We start from the raw sequence: 18,365 nt of genomic DNA, 5'->3' as shown, positions 1-18,365 counted from the left end.
TTGTAGTTCTGAAGAAGCTCTGCGGTGAAGGATCTGGGCTCTGACTCACTCCCATCTTAACTAGGCAGGGAGCTGCCACTTGTGAACACAGTTGCCTTTGACAAAAGGGTATTGCAGCTCACAAATATGCAATCAAACCAAACCTGTCTGCAAGTCACTCTTAGGGCACTGGTTGGCACACTGCTGGAAGTGCCTGAGGAGAGGAACAGGTGGTGATCTGTTTTAATTAGTGATAACTACCTAATGATTAAAAATAGATCTAGTTGGAAAATTCAACTGGTCCTTGCCTTTTACCCTCAAAAATAGTGTGGTCATTGTTAGGTACCAGGCCACCTGATAGAGCATTCTTAACACCGTGATGGCCTGCTCAGATACAATACTGATGCATCAGTGAAGAGGACAGTGACTGTCATCATCTTCAGGTGGTTAGTAAAATGCCGTTTTAGTCTTCTTCCACTTTTCCTTGAAACAGGTGAGTTCCCAGGAGAAACTGAAACCCTTTTATCTTGCTGACCGTCTGTATCTGAGAAGAGCCTCCCTGAAAGTGAGCAGAATGGTAGTCCAGGATGGGAAATGAGCCAGCAAATAAACTCTGTCAGAGGGAACAACTTGAATCTTAACCGTTGGGCAATTTGCTGGCAGGAGGCATGACCTAATACCCCCACTGCCTGCACCTCTTCCCCGCAGAAGGCTGTGTGCTTCTAGCCATGACATAGGTGTCCTAACACTGCGTCTGCCTGTGGAGGCGGGCACCTTCACCAGAAAGGGTTGGAGCATGGCCAGGGGGGTGGCAACAGAGGTTTGTTGTGATTGTGTGGGGTGGCATGGATTCGTTCCTTCCAAAAGAGCCTGCAACAACAAGCTGTACTAGGTCCTCGGTTTCTCCAGGGAGAAGGCTCTGTCACCTCTTGCCAGAGGACATGTGTCTGCCACTCTCACTCTGTCTGAGAGCACTTAGCTGTCCAATAGGCCTAGGGGGATGGACCACAGTTACCGATAAAGATTAGGACATCTTTACTTTCTTTTTGATCACTTCATGGCTTATTTGCTCCCATCCTGGATTCTGTGCCGGGTGATCCTCAGCCTGCAGGAACCAGAGTAGTGAGAAGTCTGGGTGTGGTGCAGTGGGACAGGCCTGGGCATTGGGGTCCGGTGGACTTGAGTTCCAACCATGCATGACCTTCACCAAGTGACTCAGCTGCTGAACCCAGTGTCACTTCCTCTGCCTTCCAGGCCAGCTTGGAGGCTGCTGCTGGCCTCTGGGTCTTATGTTCTTGGTATTGTTAATGAAGAGTTTCATATTTGAGGATTTATGGTTTACCCGTGAGCAGCCTTCTCATGCACTGCAGTAGACAACTTCGCTAGAGAGGCAGATCTGAATTTAAATCATGGTTTCAGTTCCTTGCCCTGAGTCTTGGTTTCCTCATGGGAAAAACTGGGATTATAGTGCCCAACAGGATTGTTGAGGATTAATGAGATAATTAATGTTCATAAGCAAAGTGACCATCACTTAACAAATGTTAATTTCTCTTCCATCAGAAACACCTACATGTAGGGCCTTCAGTCAGTAAATCTCCCTCACATCTGCCCTTTCTTTCAATCATTTTATTACCACGATAATCCATATGCCATTGATAAAGTCTAAACTCTGCCCCGGGGATAAGAGAGATGAAGACAGGGTTCTGGGCTTCATTTTTCAAAATAGTCACATAAGAAAAAAGGAGGTGAATTGATCATTTAAGCAAACCTACAATCAAACCTTGCTTCTTTTATTTTAGCAATAATGTTAGCCACATTTAAGAGGAATTGGAGAGATTTAGAAAGTGTGGCAGGCTAATATCTTCAGAATTTCTACAGACACAACATAAAACTGAGAAACCATAAATATTTTGACAACAGAGATTAAACATTTCTGCATGGCAAAAATACCATGAACAGAATTTAAAACAGCCAATTAGAAAAAAATCATCAGAAGTATACAATCAAACAAACCTATTTTCCTTAATGTGCAAAGAGCTCTTTCAGGTTATTAAGAAAACAGTGAATATATATTTTGACAAGGCAAAAGATGTGGAGGTAATTCACAGAAAAAGGAATTTAAGAGGCCAGTCAAAAATTCAAAATGTCCCTTACCCCTGACCTGATGGCTTTGTATATAAACCCCACAGTTGGCATGGGGACATTTTATTTAGCATATGAACCATTAGTGAGCAAATGTTTTCATAATACATTCCTTCAAATACCAACTATAATCATTCTGCAGCATGATCTCCCCAGGCCTTACTGGGTCCTTTGCCATGTGGCTGTGTACTTTCTTAAGAAACCTGCTAAAGGCATGCTTTCTGGCCCTAGTACCTTGTTCCTCCCTGTCCAGTGTGACTTTCCCAGCCCCATGGATGAGGTCCTCCTTCACACCCATCACACACTCTCTGCTTGGGCTTCTGGAATGTCCCCGAAGGTTGACAATGGAGGCAGGACTTGAGCCACAAGTAGGAGAAGCAGGGATTGGAGGGGCTGAGAAGAACTAGGAGAGGAGTTTACATAATCAAAAAGAATAATAACAGTGAGGACATTGCCGTTTATTGACGGCTTACTGTGTACCTGCATATTCACACATAATATGTCCTGTAAGTCTCATGACTCCTACAAGTCAGCATTATGACCTGTGTTCTATAGGTGACAGATTGGTGAGACCGCACAGGTAGGGGGACCAGCTGAGCTGAAATTCAAAACAGCCTGCTTGCCCATCTCTAAGGTCTAACTCTCTGCTGCTGCTCCATGAGGGCCTCTAGTGAGTGGTGTGGAGGTAACACGAGGGGAGGGGTTGCTCAGGATTTAGCTGCAGGAGTTAGAGTGCTGGATCTGCCTCAGAGATCCTAGACTCTGGAAGGAATATAGTCCTTGGCTGTGGTAGTTGTGATCATGTGTGTTTGTAGAGGGGGTGCTGGGGAGGAGGGATGCGGAGGACTGTCTGTTCTGGTGGAGCCTGAAAAGAAAGCAAGGATGACATTCCCTCCTGGGACCCGAGGCATCATGGCCCAGAATCATGACCCTGGTGGCCCCAATCCAGTGGATTGCAGTGTCCCGGGTAGCAGAGTGCTGATGCTGGCAGTTCATCTGCGCTTTCCCTGTTCATCCCCCATGACAACCACTGTGGAGCTTTTCCTACAGTCTGGCTGAGGTCCCACTACCAGGGAAGGCTCAGACTGGAGTGCCCAGAGAAGTCGCCTATGGCTATGAGAGGGGCAGAGTCACCCCAGATGGGGTCAAGGTTGCCCCAGAACCTAACAACTACAGCTGGGGGTTGGGGGGTGCCCTCCAGATGCCTGAGAGGGAACAGGAAGTTAGCACCCCTGATGAGGAATGCCGAAGTGGCTGGAGCAGATGCCAGTGGTTTTTTGGGGACAGATTTCTTTCTTCCATGGCAATGCTGATTGTGCCTTTTCATCTGAGAGCTATCCCTGACCCTGGGTGTGGGGGCTTAAGCGTGGTGCCAGGCAGTGCTTGCCGAGAGCCTGTTTGGAACGTTTCCAGTGTGTCCTAAGTCCTTGGCACCACGCTGGGTGCTTGCGGCACATTATCTAGTCCTTGCCCTTACAGCAGCCATGCCAGGTATGATGCTCCTATGTTAGAGATGAAGCTCCTGAGGCTCAGGCTGAGAAACTTGCCATGGCTAAACCATTCTGACAAAGGTAAGATGGGCTCCCAGCCAGTCTCTGCATAGCTTTCCCACCAGACCACTGTGGTGTGGAGGCACATGCCCATGGAACCTCAAGTGATGACATCCACCCCAAGTTAGCCCTCTGGACTGCAGGGGCTGTGAGTGGCCTTAGCTCGTTGGGCAGATGGAGCTTTTCTTGGGGCCAAGCAGTTGTTGATGCTGAGGGGACCTGAACAGAATAAACCCTTGTTGGTTGCCTGAGAGCATTTCCTGACCCTTTTACCCATTCCACCTTGCTTCAGTGGCCGACTCCCACCAGGAAACGTGCTGAGTGCCGACCGCCATGCCAATAAGTGAATCCTCCAGGAAATCGTCCGGTATGCTTTGAGAAGGTGTGCAGCAGGGCCAGGGGACACTGGTGGAGCCATTGTGGGTGGGTAGAGGAGGCTGCAGAGGGTGTGCCTCGCTCCTCTCTCAACCTGGCCTGCCCTGCCAGCCCCCAGCCCAGGCCTCTGCGCCTCCTCAGCACTTTCATTCTGTGCCATACAATGGAGCATGTCCCTGCAGCTAGCCTTATTGTTCTCTAGAATCGCGATGTTTCCTGTCTGCACTGCTTATTTCCTGGATGGAAGGGCCTTCCAGGTGACACCTAAAGATCTTGCCCCACTTATGTCAGTGGAGTCTCTCCCTCCCCACTCCACCCCAGCTCTGTGGCTTAGCTGAGTGGCCTGACTCTTGTCTTACATACTCTTGGGTCAGCATTCTCTCTCATTTGAATAAGTCTTGGGTCTTTTGCTGGGGTAGTGGGTGGGCATGTGCTTGGCTATTTGCTTGATCTCTTAATTTATAGCCGTTTGGACCCTGTTCCACTCGATCATGTGACCTGTCATCCTGCCATAGGACATGGCCATCACTGTATGCAAACATTAAAAAGCAGATTTTGTGCAGGGATCACAATTTGGCTGAGGGCCCAGGAGCCCACAGTCTTGCAGCAGTGTGCTGGGTGTCCTGGGGGCACGAGGAACAAAACTGAGGGGGACTCCAGGTCCAGGGGTCGGTGGGCACCATGAGCTCAGTGGGGACTTGGCTGAAAGCCTTTGGGAAACTGTCTAATTGTTGATGTGAATTGTAAAAGTAACATGGAAGTGCTTAGCATTAAGAAAAAGAATTAGCGCATAAAAGTAAGACCTACTGGCCACCCTGTCTCTCAGAGCCGACCTGTGTTTGTGGACTTTGAGTCTTGGTCTCTGAAGTAGTTGGATCTGGGCTTCCCTGACTAACAGCGGCCCCTCTTCTCTCTGTAGAACATGGAGAGTTCCTGGCTTTGGACCTTGGAGGAACCAACTTCCGTGTGCTTCGGGTGAGAGTAACGGACAACGGGCTCCAGAAGGTTGAGATGGAGAACCAGATATACGCCATCCCTGAGGACATCATGCGAGGCAGTGGCACCCAGGTGGTTAACCCTCCTCTCAGGGCAGCTGCTTGGGCTCTGGGCGCTCTGGAGCAGATGCTGCTCCTTCTCTGTAGTCTGGAGGGAGGAGATGCTGACTGAGGCTCGGATTTCCTGGCCTCTCTCTGCCTGGTGATCCCCCTCTGTGCCTGGAGCTTGGGTGGGGATCCTCCCTCATGAGAGGTGCACATAGGCCAGAGAACAGGGAGCATGTGGATGAGCCCTGGGGTCTGAATGTGCTGACTCTTTTGAGGTCTGCTTGCATGGCTGCTTATGGAGGAAAGCCTGCTGTAAGGAGGTTGGACCCACACTCCTGGACACTGGCTTGAGTGCTTCCTTTGAGTGGTGAGTCAGGAGAATATATGGTTTGACACTGCCACCTGCCACTGTGGTCATTCTGCAGTCCTCTCTGGCTCAGTTGTCAACATAAAGAAAAACATAGCATTGCATGAACAGGAAGCTGCCCCTTTGCCTTTTGGTTCTTGGTTCTCTCTCTTCTTGTCTGTTTAAAATAGGAGAGGTTTTGCACACAGGGATGGGAGCCTCTTGAGAAAACACCAGCTCCAGCTTTGGGATGTCTGTTCCCCCTGGCACTACAGTGGGCACCATGCGCTTTCACACCAGCCCTGCATCATGCTTACTCTCACCCCCATATCTTGGTGGCTTTGAGAGCCACGTTTTTCACTCAGCATCTAAACAATGGAAGGATTGGATGGAGAGGGGGTGTGAGGTGCAAATAAGAATTCTGTCAGTAAGACCCAGGAAAAATTAGCAAGGATGGAATTGCTATCATGATGGTCTCCAAACAGGTATCGAGCATCTACTATGCACAGGGCACTGACTCTTAGAGGGAATCAAAGTCCTGGTCCTCCCTCGCCAGGGCTTTAAGCTCAGCTGGACCACCACTGGACCCCCCAGAAAGTAAGAAATGTTGTATTGAAGCAGAGGAGCAACTATCAGGAGGAGGAACTAACACAAGATGACCTATTGTGTGTCTGGCTGAGCAAAAGCACTTTGTATGGATTTCCTCATTTTACCCTCACTTGAGCTCTGTGAGGCTGGGTGCTTCTGTTACCTTCACTTTATAGATGGAGAATTGGGCTTTGAAAGCTTGAGTGACTTGGCCTTACATCACAGGGGTAGGATCACAGGGAAGGGCCAGAGGCAACACACAAAGCCAGGTCAGTGGGACCAGAGCCTGGGGCACACTTCCACGGGGCTCCAGCCACTTTGTAGGCTGTGTGATGTGGCCCAGGTGAGCAGGGCTTCTGGAGTCAGACAACACAGTGGTCCTGGGTCCCGGCTCCCTGCCTCTGATTCAAGAGCGGGATATACTCGCCGAAGGAGCCGGTGCTCCTGCTGACATGAGATCCCATGGGCCAGGCCCTCTTGGGGACTCTGCCTCTCAGGAGCTCCCCCACGAGAGCCCGCTCACAGGAAGGCCCTCATTACCACTGCAGCAGAAGTACATGCCAGCTTGCTGGGTGCTGGCCGTGGGGGCAGCCATTGTTCTCTGCTCTTGGGCTTCCAGGGAAACAGGTGCCCTATTTCACCTGCTCTACTAAAGCCTTCCTTGGGGCATTCTTTCTGCTCCGTCCCCAGCTCTTCTGAGTCCATGGATAGGAATCTCTGGAGACATTCCTGGATACTAGCAGAGCTATAGATAGAGATCACTTGGCTGAGTGCTGGCTATGCCTTCTGTGTTTTATACTGGCGTGTGCTCAGTGAGAGTGAATGGAGGAAATGAAATCCAAGTAAGATGCCCCTCCAATATGGTCACCTCTCGGGCCTCAGATCTTAGAAGAGATGGATCCTCCTTAGTGCATTGCTCTGCCCAGCACACAAGGCTACCTCATGAGAAAGGAATTTCGGACCATGAATAGAACATGTGAGGAAGATATTTTTAGACTCTTTATATGTCCTTGGAGGTGGCCTGGAGGGTAAACCTGCTTTCCTGGTTTTGATGCTGGAGTGGGACAAGGGAGGCTGAGCCCCGGGACTCTGGGATTTTAGCTCTAGTACGGCTGTCACACAGCTCCAGTGTATGTGAACAAAATGTCGTGGTCCAAATTTAAAAAAATCTATGACACCCACCTGGAAGAAACTATAAAACTACTGTGATAGTAAAAGGTGTCAAATAAAAGGAAAAAATGCTATATAAAAGGGAAGCATAAAGAAAACCAGAAGACAATATAGGTGTTTATTTCACCCTAAGGAAGAGAAAGAATATTATATTCCTTAAAGCAGCAGAAGGTACTTGCAAAAAGACAAGAAGAAAATCCATAGTAGCTATTTTAGTAGTGGATTTACTGGCACTATATATTTTCTCCTCCATATTTACTTGGTTAGTTTTGATATTAGGTCTCAATTTTTTAACTGGGGGAGAACAAATGGATTTAAAAGATAAAATTTCAATAAAACCAGGCCCGAGTGACCAAGCTCTAGACTTGTAAAGGTTTCTGAGGATCTGTGAACCTGAGCAGTGTGGTTCCTGGATCAGGTGTGTCTTTGAGGACATGAACTTCCACCTGAGAGCAGTGAATCTCAAATTGGAATAGCAGCCACTTTACATTTTTCAACTATACCTTGTGCGAAAGGGAGTGAGCAGGTTCTCAGAATCATCAGGAAAAGAAAACCTTTCTAACTTCATAAAATGATGCCCTTTGAGCCTTTTTATGGCAGGAAGGTGTTAGCTCTTTCTCCCACTATCTTATCCTTAGATCATCAGCAAACAGAAAAGGAGAGAGCCTTCCGATTAGGGGCACAGATGGGCCCTGCTGCTCTACTTGAAAGAGGTGTGGGGTCTTCAGACGCAGTGTTGTCCAGTAGAACTTCTCACAGTGCTGGGACTGTTCTGGGTCTGCCCTGTGCCGCATGGAAGCCACTCACTACTGTAGTGAGCACTTGGAATGTGGAACTGACTTCAGTTTTTAAAAATTCTGATGAACTGAAATAGCCGCAGATGCCTAGTGGCTACTGTATTGGGCAGTGCATTATTTAATGCCTGTTCATTGTCTCTATTTTTTTCTGCCTCTTCCTGTTGGCAGTACAATTGGAAGAGAACAGTGAACGGGGATGAGCGAGGGGAAATCATTTCGCATTCCGCCTTCGAAAGCTCCCACTCCTTCCATGTCTGGTGATTGGCCTCATCTCTTTGTACAGCTTCTGCAACTTTCTTTTTCTGGATAAAAACTAGTTACACTAAAGATCATTTTGACTAGAGTACCAACAAGAAGGTACTGGGGGTTTGTTTAACCATATTGTAAATTTTGGCTTCCATCAGCTTCCCATCAGAAGAACAGAACTTGCTGACTATGTATCTAGATACCCTATTTACATATTAAAATACTTGCCCTCTACTTAAGGGAGTTGACATCTGTGTACTGGTGAGTGAGCCCTGTCACTGCCTGCCTTTGCTGTTGAGAATGTTTTGGTTTGGAGATTGAGTTTCAGCATTTGCTGAGGTTAATTTTGCAATGTGATCAGATAGAGGGACAGGACTGGTGCAGGAAGTTCAGTTAGAGCTGCCCACCTATGTGAGGGTGGCCTTGTCTTCCTGGATCCCTTCTACTGAGCATACTCCAGATATCTGAGGAGTCGGCGGGCCTCTCAATCTACCTGCCACCCCAGCTTCTCAGTTCCCTTGTAATGCAAATACTTTTTGTGGTTTAGTGTAGGGGTTCTCAAGCCACTACTTCAGGGTTGCTTGGAGGGCCCAACCCCACAATTTCTGATTTGGCAGGTTTGGGTTTCGACCCTAAGACCTGCACTTCTAACATGATGGTGGGGATGCTGCTGGTCCAGGCCCACACTTCAGGAATGCCTGGATTAGTGGAGACTGTTGCTCCTGCCTGGAGAGGAAAAGGAATGTGGTCTTCTTCCACCCACTTTGGGTTTAGAGCTTTGCCATCTGGTCAACCTTTGCTTACTCTTTGCACCTCAGCGCCCCTGGCCTCAGTCTTTAAGTACCTGAAGGTGTCACCAACTTGTCTTTGAGGATGCTTGGTGGGCAAAAGGAAGCCATGGGTCTGTGGGCTTTGGATTGATTGAAAGCCTGGGTGACTGTAAATACAGCTTTTTCTTAGGTGTAGGATTTTTCTTAGGAGTTGCAGGTCCTTCTTAGCATGGTTATGAGGTTGCCCATCCACAAAACTCTGTTCATTCTTCAGCACTCTTCATGGGCTCACTGGGTGTTCCATTTTGAAGATAGAAAACAAAGATAGCTTATTTGAATTGCCCACAGGAAAGTAGTTTTCTGGAGTGGAGGAAAAATCTAAAAGTTACTTATATTTTTATTAAGTTGTTGACATTCAATCAGAATGCCAACAGAGAATGTCCCCTCCTCTCCCCCATTCACAAGAGATGGGGATGCTAAAATACTTCTTGGCAGTGAGATGGGCTGCCCTTTCTGGTAAGACCATCAGCTGTGCATCCATGTCAAGGGGGGGTTCTGACAGTGTCACCAAAGGATGTTCTATTCCCAGGGCATGAGATGACTTTCTTATTAGCTTTGGCTGTGATTTCTCCTGCCTCACTGTCTTCTTTTGACAGTGGTTTGGATAAATGGCTTAAGTGGAAGACAGTATTTAATCACTAATGTTATGCTCTTATATGTATTGACTCATTTAATCATTTTGGTAACTCTGTGAGGGCTGTTATAGTTATCACCCCTATTTTATAGATAAGCAATTAAGACTTCAGAGGGGATACATAGCTTGCACACATTAGACTAGTTACTTTCTGAGCCAAAGCCCATGCTCTTCATCTCTGTTATCCTGCCTCCCTGCTCATCTTCCTGTGCTGTGTGCCCGTAGCTATTTGACCACATTGCCGAATGCCTGGCTAACTTCATGGATAAGCTGCAAATCAAAGAGAAGAAGCTCCCCTTGGGTTTTACCTTCTCATTCCCCTGCCACCAGACGAAACTAGACGAGGTAAGATGAGTTGTTTGTATAGTTCTGTTGCTTCACTCTTTGGGTAGGAGGACTGGGAAGAACTCTTGAGCCACCTGCTGCTGTCATGTTTGAGATGGCTCTGATGGCGGTGTGGATGAGGTCTGAGTGTGGGAGCTGTGTCCTGGGTGAGTGTGTGTGGGTGTGAAGAAGTATCAGAGAAGGAGGTCTTCATCACCCTCTCCTCAAAGGACAGTGCAACCCCACACACATTGCATGTTGTCATATCTCTCTTAGGGAAACAGGAATGAGAAAATAGTTAGGAATTCCTTTAATCTAAAGTATTATAAAGATCCTTGGAAGAAAGATGTCTGGGGAGTTAATAATGAAAGGGTACAGTATCTTATTTTGGCAGTCCTATACTTGCTTTTTCCACTTCCTGGGGGCAGTAGATCCTGAAGGAATCATTCATTTGATCTCCTTTATGGCTCTTTGGTGGGAACTGAGTTTCTCCTTCCTAGGCTAGTCAGGAAGCAGTGGTACACTAAACTTAAGCCCCGTGGCAGAATTCTCCACCAGTGGTTGTTTGGGGGTATGGTCTGAGTTTGTAAGGAATCGGTGTTCATTCCTTGGTCTTTTCCCAGAGTTTCCTGGTGTCGTGGACCAAGGGGTTCAAGTCCAGTGGCGTGGAAGGTAAAGATGTGGTTACTCTGATCCGAAAAGCCATCCAGAGGAGAGGGGTGAGTAGGGGGGGCAGGGGTGGGGAGCCAGGAACTTGGGTCCAGAGGCTCTTTACATTCTTTTGGGTCCATTCTGAAGTCTTTCCCAGTCTGTCCTCAAGTCAGTGTGAGAATTGTTTGTGGGTCTTAAGGAGAGGTTTTCTTCCTTCCCATTACGCCTACCCAATAATATTTTTTAATTTTTAATTTTTTTTCCAGTTTTATAGAGGTATAATTGACATAGGGTGCTGTATAAGTTTGAGGTATACTGCATAATGACTTGGCATGCATATACTGCAAAATGATTATACCACACCAGTGAGCTTACATAGGATCAGATGTCTTTGGGGTCTCCTGATTAGCAGGATAGATAGCACTCAGCCTTGGTGCAAGAGAAATCCTTTAGTCTTTAACCCGAAGAAGACTTGAATATCATTTTCAAGTAAGAAAGTTGGGATGATGTTGGCATTAGAGTGGAATGGGGCAGAGAGAACATAAGACAAAGGTATTGTTGCAGGAGTCATGGGGACAGAGGGAGGGAGAAAGAAACGAGGAAAGAAAAGAAGGAGACAGTGACAAGATGGGCTCATCTCAGCACAGTGATGGCTGTAAACTAGACCACAGTGCTGGAGTCCTCCGTGTGAGGACAGCAGGGTGGGGAGTGAGTCGTTGCTGTAAGACTGGGTCTGGACCTGGTTTCCAGCTCCAACCTGCCCTGGCTCTAAGTAGGATTGGTAAGTGCAGCCCTGTTGCTCCCGAGCTGTGTGTCCTGCTGGTCTTCTATCTCTTGGGACCTGTCTGTGATGGAGAAGGCCAGAGCCCCCTTTAATCTCTGCAGGACTTTGATATTGATATTGTGGCCGTGGTGAATGACACCGTTGGGACCATGATGACCTGTGGCTATGATGACCAGAACTGCGAGATCGGCCTCATTGTGGGTGAGTGAGCCCTGGGTGTCAGGGCTGGTGCAGGCCTGCGGGGGGCGTGGGAGCCGGGAGGAGAGGAGGCGTCCATGGCCTGGGTGGTCCTCATGTTTCCTGTTAGAAGATGATGGGGTGAGCCCTGGGCGTCAGGGCTGGCGCGGGCCAGCGGGGGGTGTGGGAGCCGGGAGGAGAGGAGGCAGGCGTCCATGGCCTGGGTGGTCCTCGTGCTTCCTGTTAGAAGATGACGGGGTGAGAGAGCCCTGGGTGTTAGGGCTGGTGCAGGCCGGCGGGGGGCATGGGAGCCGGGAGGAGAGGAGGCGTCCATGGCCTGGGTGGTCCTTGTGCTTCCTGTTAGAAGATGACGGGGTGAGCCCTGGGCGTCAGGGCTGGTGCAGGCTGGCGGGGGGCGTGGGAGCTGGGAGGAGAGGAGGTGTTCATGGCCTGGGTGGTCCTCCTGCTTCCTGTTAGAAGATGATGGGGTGAGTGAGCCCTGGGCGTCAGAGCTGGTGCAGGCCGGCGGGGGGCGTGGGAGCCGGGAGGAGAGGAGGCGTCCATGGTCTGGGTGCTCCTCCGTGCTTTCTCTTAGATGATGATGGTACGATCACGTGGGAGGGCTGAGCCAGAACTTGCGGGATTGAGGATGGCAGTGTATTGGACCGTGTTGGGATGCCCCGGGAGTCAGCTCTGAAGAATCCCAGCCACCTTGGGCAGTCTCAGGATGGTGGGCTAAGAGGGAGAGGGGGCTCCAGAGAGGATGTGCGGGCGGGAGCTGAGCAGCCCCTTGGTTTGGCAGGTACGGGCAGCAATGCCTGCTACATGGAGGAGATGCGACACATCGACATGGTGGAGGGTGACGAGGGGCGGATGTGTATCAACATGGAATGGGGGGCCTTTGGTGATGACGGTGTGCTTGACGACTTCCGTACCGAGTTTGACCAGGAGATCGACATGGGCTCCCTGAACCCTGGGAAGCAGCTGTGAGCAGAGCACCCCCGGTGTGGGGGTGGGCTTGGGAACTGAGGCTGTGGCCTCCAGAAGAGTCATTTTATGTCACATTCTGAGTGTGTGGTCCTGTTCTTTCTTTCCACCTTCAATTTGTAAGTTGTCTCTAGAAACAGTCTGTGGGCCACATAAGAAGATTCGGGTTGAGATGGCCAAGACTAGGGTCTCTGAAAGCTCCTTCCGTGGCGCCCACCCCGGTCACTGCTCAGAGGATGAGGCTGTGACTGTTGGCTCCTAATTACTGGCTGAGGCTCTGATTCAGACCTCCCGTAGAGCTGCCTGTGAGCAAGGCTAGACCCCACAGAGCTCCAGGGCCTCCTGCCCTGGCTGCAGGTAGACTCAAGGCCTGCGGAAAAGCTGGCTAAGGAACCTCCTTGGCTGCCCTCCCTGGACCAGTGGCCCAGCCAGGTTCCTGGGTGGACTGGAGGAGGGCCTCCAACATTTTGGACCCTGAATGTTATACTCTCCAGCCTGGTCAGACTTGGTTTTTAGTTGCTTTTGACTCAGAAACCATTATTTCACTCCCACAAACATTTGCCAATTCCCATTAAAGATCTTGAAACAGGATTATTGCAAGTTCTGTGGGCAATTGCAAAAATGCTTTGTGCAAGACAGCTTTTCACCAGCTTGGTGGTAGGGAGCCTTTTCCTTCTGGGAAAGTCCTTGCTTCCTCAAAGCATGGTTTATTTAAGTCACAAGCTTCTCTCATATGTTGAAATGTGAGTCCATTTACTTGTAACTTTCATAGGAACATACTGGCTGTGTCTGCCCGTGGCTGGTGGGAAATTAATGGACTGAAAAGTCACTCGCTCAATGCTTCCACGAATGAGGCATGCCCAAGCCACTCCAAGGAGCTCTATGCCCTTTGAAGTGTCAGGAGACAGAATTGCCAGGCCGCTCTTAGTAACACACTGCTGGTTTAGCCTTAGATAAGTCACAGGAGGACATATACCGACATGTCAGCCAAGGTAGCCCTGACGTCATGATCGAGCTCATGTGGGAACTTTTCTTCACTCTTTGTTTCTAAATAAATATTTTCCAAACACTGACTAACACAAAGTGTTTTTAAAAACCGGAATAAAAGCTTTAAGAAACGACCCACACCTCGGAGCCCCACTGGCCCCCTCCCCTTATCTCCTCCCATAGAACCAGATATTTCAGACAAGTGCAGAAGCAGACACCTGAGTCCCTCACTCCTGAAGCCAGTCTGCCTCCCAGGCAGTGTGCCTGAGCTGGTGCTTAAACATGCTAAATGCACCCTCTGCTCAAGCAGTTTTGGCAGGTCTGCCCTTAGCTCCAGTTCTGCCATACCTGGCCTTGGGTCTTGAGCAAGTTACCTTCTGAGGGCCTGGCTTCCTCCCTTCCACACCCTTGCTCTGGGCCTCCTCGCTGAAGCGCTGCCTAGTTAGTACCCACAGGCTCTAGGTGCCTCTTCTCTCTCTAGGACCCAAATCCTTTCTGAGCTACCAAGAAAGGGCCTAATTTTGGCCAAGAAGAATTTTAAGGGCTTGGTTTCTCTGGTTACCTTGTCTGAGCCAGAAAGACTATCTTCTAAAGAAAACAGCGTCACCTAGTGTTGAAAAAATGAACTACCCTAATACCCTCAGCCTGGGGACATGCCTCTGCTTTTCTAAAACATGCCTTTGTCTTGTCACCTGCCTGCTCAGAAACTTCCAAGATGTCTCACTCCCAGATTCCTAAGACCATTTGACACCTAGACCTCCTTACTGCCTGTTCCAACCTGCCCTCAAGTCTTGCTCCATCACACCACCAGCTCCACCCAGGGTTTTTTTTCATGCTGTTTTCTTAGGAATCCATAAATGTCCTTGCAAGGGGAGGGGCAGTACAAGGAGATGAGTTGCTGGGCCTGTCCCCCACATTTAATCAGACTGACTTCCTTTTTCTCTTGTAAATAAAAATTGAGGTTCTATATATAAGGTTTCATTTTAAAAACGCATTTCCTTGCTAGAGAAAAATTTGTACACAAGCACTACCCTACATGTACCTTACTTTACCTAAAATTCAGGCTGTTCCAGAATGTTCCACATTCTCTGGATGTGTAGTTTGGCTGCAAAGGCCCAGACTTCTCCACTCTGTGCCGCTGCAGAGAAAGCCCCAGTTCCCTGGCCCCTCCTGCCCCACTGGAGCCTGTGCTTCTCTGCACACCTCATTTCTAGTCAGTGCCACACACATTAACACTTAACTGTGTGCCTGCCCTGTGTGTGTGTGTTGCCTCCACAGGGGAGCTGTGAGTTCGTTGACAGCAGGGACTTTACTGATTTTATGGTGTGTATCTCCCTGCAGATTTGAGAAGATGATCAGTGGGATGTACATGGGGGAATTGGTAAGGCTTATCCTGGTGAAAATGGCCAAGGAGGAGCTGCTTTTCGGGGGGAAGCTCAGCCCGGAACTCCTCACAACTGGCCACTTTGAGACCAAAGATGTTTCCGATATTGAAGGGTAAGCTTTTGGGGCCTTCTCTGTTCACTGGGTCCCCAAAAGAGTGGACAGGCAGTTGGGGAATGAGTAAAGGCACTGGACATTAGAATGTGGACAGCAAGAGAGTCTTGCTCAGGATGGGACATGGCGGGCCTGTGGTTTAATTTCACTTACCAGATAGTCTTGTACGTTTTGGGTGTGCTGACTACCAAAGTGACTCAAGGTGTTGGAACACCTGGCCTCTGTGTGCAGGAGTACTGCACTCGCATTCCTGCCTGGCCATGGGGGCGTGGCATGGCTTAATGCTGGAGGCTCCTAGTCGACCCCTTAACAACTCATTTGCATCTATTTCCTTCCCCTTCTCCTGAAGTTCTGACATTTCATTCTCTCTTGCCGGAAGGGCTCTATCCTGACTCCTGCTTCATCCCAGAAAGCTGGGTCCTCACCCATTTAGTTCCAGCAGGTAGAGCTGAGGTCTGAATTTTCACAGTGCGGCTGGAATGGGAATGAGGATGGCCTGGTTTTTGTTTTTCAGTGAACAATATCCAAGGAGCTGGACCTAGTTTTCTGTTCTCGAGACTTTCACTTGTCACTTGGGGAGGCCCTTTGGGTGGATCAGGTGGTGGAGAGAGGGTGCCTTGGTACTAAAGGGAGCGGTGAAGCAGTTCGCCCGAGTTTAAGTGGAGCTTCATGAAGGAACTGTGCCTGCCTGGGGATGAGAGCACACACATTTGTGAGGCACTTAGCTCCCCTTAGAAGTGCCAGTCTCCTGGCACCAGCTTTCACACTGTCTTTAGCACAAGATAAAGCAGAGGCCACTCCATTGTGAAGCACAGTGGACTGTTGGCTGCTTTGTAGAGAGAAAATAGGGTGGGCTCCACAGCTGCCACACACAGCCAGAGGTGGTTTGGCAGGGGTACTGTTCCCCAAGACAAGCAGACGTAGCACAAACTCACACATACATACAGTGTTCTCAGTCAGTGAAACTGTGTGTGTGTGTGTGTGTGTGTCTGGGAGTGGAGCCTCAGTTTGGCTGTGTTGTGTCCCCCAATGCCTCCACCTTGTTTTACGCCAATGGGGGGCTGAGCAGTGACGTGGGTAACTGCCCTCACTGGGAGGAGGCGTTTGCTGGAGCTGAGGGATTTCCTTGTCAGGTCACATGCCTGCCACTCTTGGGCCGCAGTGAATTGGACATGTGCCCACCTGCTGCCTTCCTGTTTCCCAGGGAGAAGGATGGTGTCCGGAAGGCCCGTGAGGTCCTAGTGCGGCTGGGCATGGACCCGACACAGGAGGACTGCGTGGCCATTCACCGGATCTGCCAGATCGTGTCCACACGCTCAGCCAGCCTGTGCGCCGCCACGCTGGCGGCTGTGCTGCAGCGCATCAAGGAGAACAAGGCTGGCAAGGAGCGGCTGCGCTCTACCATCGGGGTTGATGGCTCTGTCTACAAGAAACACCCTCAGTGAGTCCACATCCTGGGGCCTGGAGTGACTGAGTGCCAGAGCACTTGGGGGTCCCTGACAGGCTCAAGAGTGACTCCAGTGACCTCACAGGCCAACTCTGTTTTGCATTTGGAGATGGCTGAGATGGATCATGGATTTGAGGGGCTTTGTAGGGAAAAAGCCCCCAACTGGGCAAGTTGTCCCTGGCCTGGTGTGGGTGATTTCTGAAGGCTGCCAACAATGGCCTCTACTCGGGCTCTCCTGGCATGGGGGTCTTTACGGCACCCTCTTGTATAGGAGAGATAGTGTCTTTCTATGCGCTTCTCCGACTCTCATTGTTTCTTGATGGTCATCAGGTGCTATTCCCTCTACCAGTGGCACTCCCAGCCCCATGGGTTACCAGCCTCTCTGGCTGACCTGGGTATTGAAATGATCCTTCCCTGCCCTCTGTGTTTTGATCTCTCGGGTCATAAGCACCAAAATATTCAAATTTCAGTTGAGACATGGAAGATCTCTATTTTTCCTGCTTCATTATCCCATTAATTTCACCTAATATGAGTGCCAAGGCAATGGGCCTTCATTAACTGAATTGATGCAGAAGGTCTTAGCCCTATTATTCCCTAGTTTCCAAGTCCAGTGCTTCAAACACTTGAAGGTGCACACAGATCACCTGGGGATCTTGTTAAGAGGCAGATGCTGATTCATAAGGTCTGAGTTCAGTCTGAGATTCTGAATCTCTAACAGCCTCCAGTGATGCGCTGGCCCCCAGACCACAGCTGGAGTGGGGAGGCGCTGGGGACCATGGCTCCCAGCAGCCACCACTTAGAACTTCTTGATGAACATACCTGTTGTCTTTAGCTGTTCAGACACCTTTGGGATCATTGACAGAAACTGGCCAAAGAGAGTCCAGAGTCCAGAAGACTGTTTCTACCATTTCTATTTTGGGTCTTTCCCAGGCATCTCGAGTGAAATGAGTAACGGAACGTGAATGGCGGTTGGTGTCAGAATCACCTGACTCCATTGGGCTGCTCCAGCAAAGGGCTGACATAATGGGCAGAGGAGCTGTGGCCTGTGGGAAGAATATTATGTGACTGCACACAGGGGATAGTGGCATCCTAGAAGGATCCTTTCAGCAGGCATTAAGCCCAGCCAGGGTGGTCACAGTTGAAGATCTGAGCTTTTATACAGTCACCTTGAACTTGGGAAAGTGTGGGGAGAGGATGTCCACTCCTGCAGGTGCCTCCTGGCATGTGGGCTGGTGAGCTACTGCCCCAGCCATTTGCACCACTGACCATAACCATGGACACTGTCTCTTGCCCTATCTCCATGACTGCAGTTTCGCCAAGCGCCTTCACAAGACTGTGCGGCGCCTAGTGCCCGACTGTGATGTCCGCTTCCTCCGCTCTGAAGATGGCAGCGGCAAGGGGGCAGCCATGGTGACGGCAGTGGCCCACCGGCTGGCTGACCAACACCGAGTTCGCCAGAAGACCCTGGAGCCTCTGAAGCTGAGCCGTGAGCAGCTGCTGGAGGTCAAGAGGAGGATGAAAGTAGAAATGGAGCGAGGTCTGAGCAAGGAGACTCATGCCACTGCCCCCGTCAAGATGCTGCCCACCTACGTGTGTGCTACCCCTGATGGCACAGGTACCTGGCAGGGCTGCCACCCAACTCACCATGGTGGGCCCTCATCCTGGTGTTGATGCTCTGAGAGGACTCCCTTAGCCTTAGCATTAGGTATTTAGGACAGAGCATGTTTCACATATAGTACAGGGGAATTCAAGTGTTCATCAAGGAATTCATTCCTCTGCTAAGAATTGAACAATAATAAGAGTAAATACTT

At 49.7% G+C, this 18,365-nt stretch overlaps 1 protein-coding gene across 3 annotated transcripts in view; it reads left to right on the top strand.

The window, feature by feature from the left end:
* HK2 (hexokinase 2) overlaps positions 1-18,365 on the top strand; it is a 55,213-nt gene that overhangs the window by 23,848 nt on the left and 13,000 nt on the right. For 2 of the 3 annotated variants that reach the window (XM_036930645.2, XM_036930647.2), the window contains exons 3-10: positions 4,966-5,114; positions 9,926-10,045; positions 10,648-10,743; positions 11,561-11,660; positions 12,439-12,622; positions 14,952-15,107; positions 16,270-16,548; positions 17,865-18,169. In XM_036930645.2, the coding sequence (XP_036786540.2) occupies positions 4,966-5,114; positions 9,926-10,045; positions 10,648-10,743; positions 11,561-11,660; positions 12,439-12,622; positions 14,952-15,107; positions 16,270-16,548; positions 17,865-18,169 (1,389 nt within the window). The remainder of the gene's footprint in view (positions 1-4,965; positions 5,115-9,925; positions 10,046-10,647; positions 10,744-11,560; positions 11,661-12,438; positions 12,623-14,951; positions 15,108-16,269; positions 16,549-17,864; positions 18,170-18,365) is intronic. The other variant, XM_036930646.2, reaches the window with a different exon arrangement.

The sequence above is a fragment of the Manis pentadactyla genome, chromosome 2, assembly GCF_030020395.1.
Source record: "Manis pentadactyla isolate mManPen7 chromosome 2, mManPen7.hap1, whole genome shotgun sequence".
In the NCBI taxonomy this organism is placed as follows: Eukaryota; Metazoa; Chordata; class Mammalia; order Pholidota; family Manidae; genus Manis; species Manis pentadactyla.
This window is presented reverse-complemented; position numbering and strand designations above follow the sequence as displayed.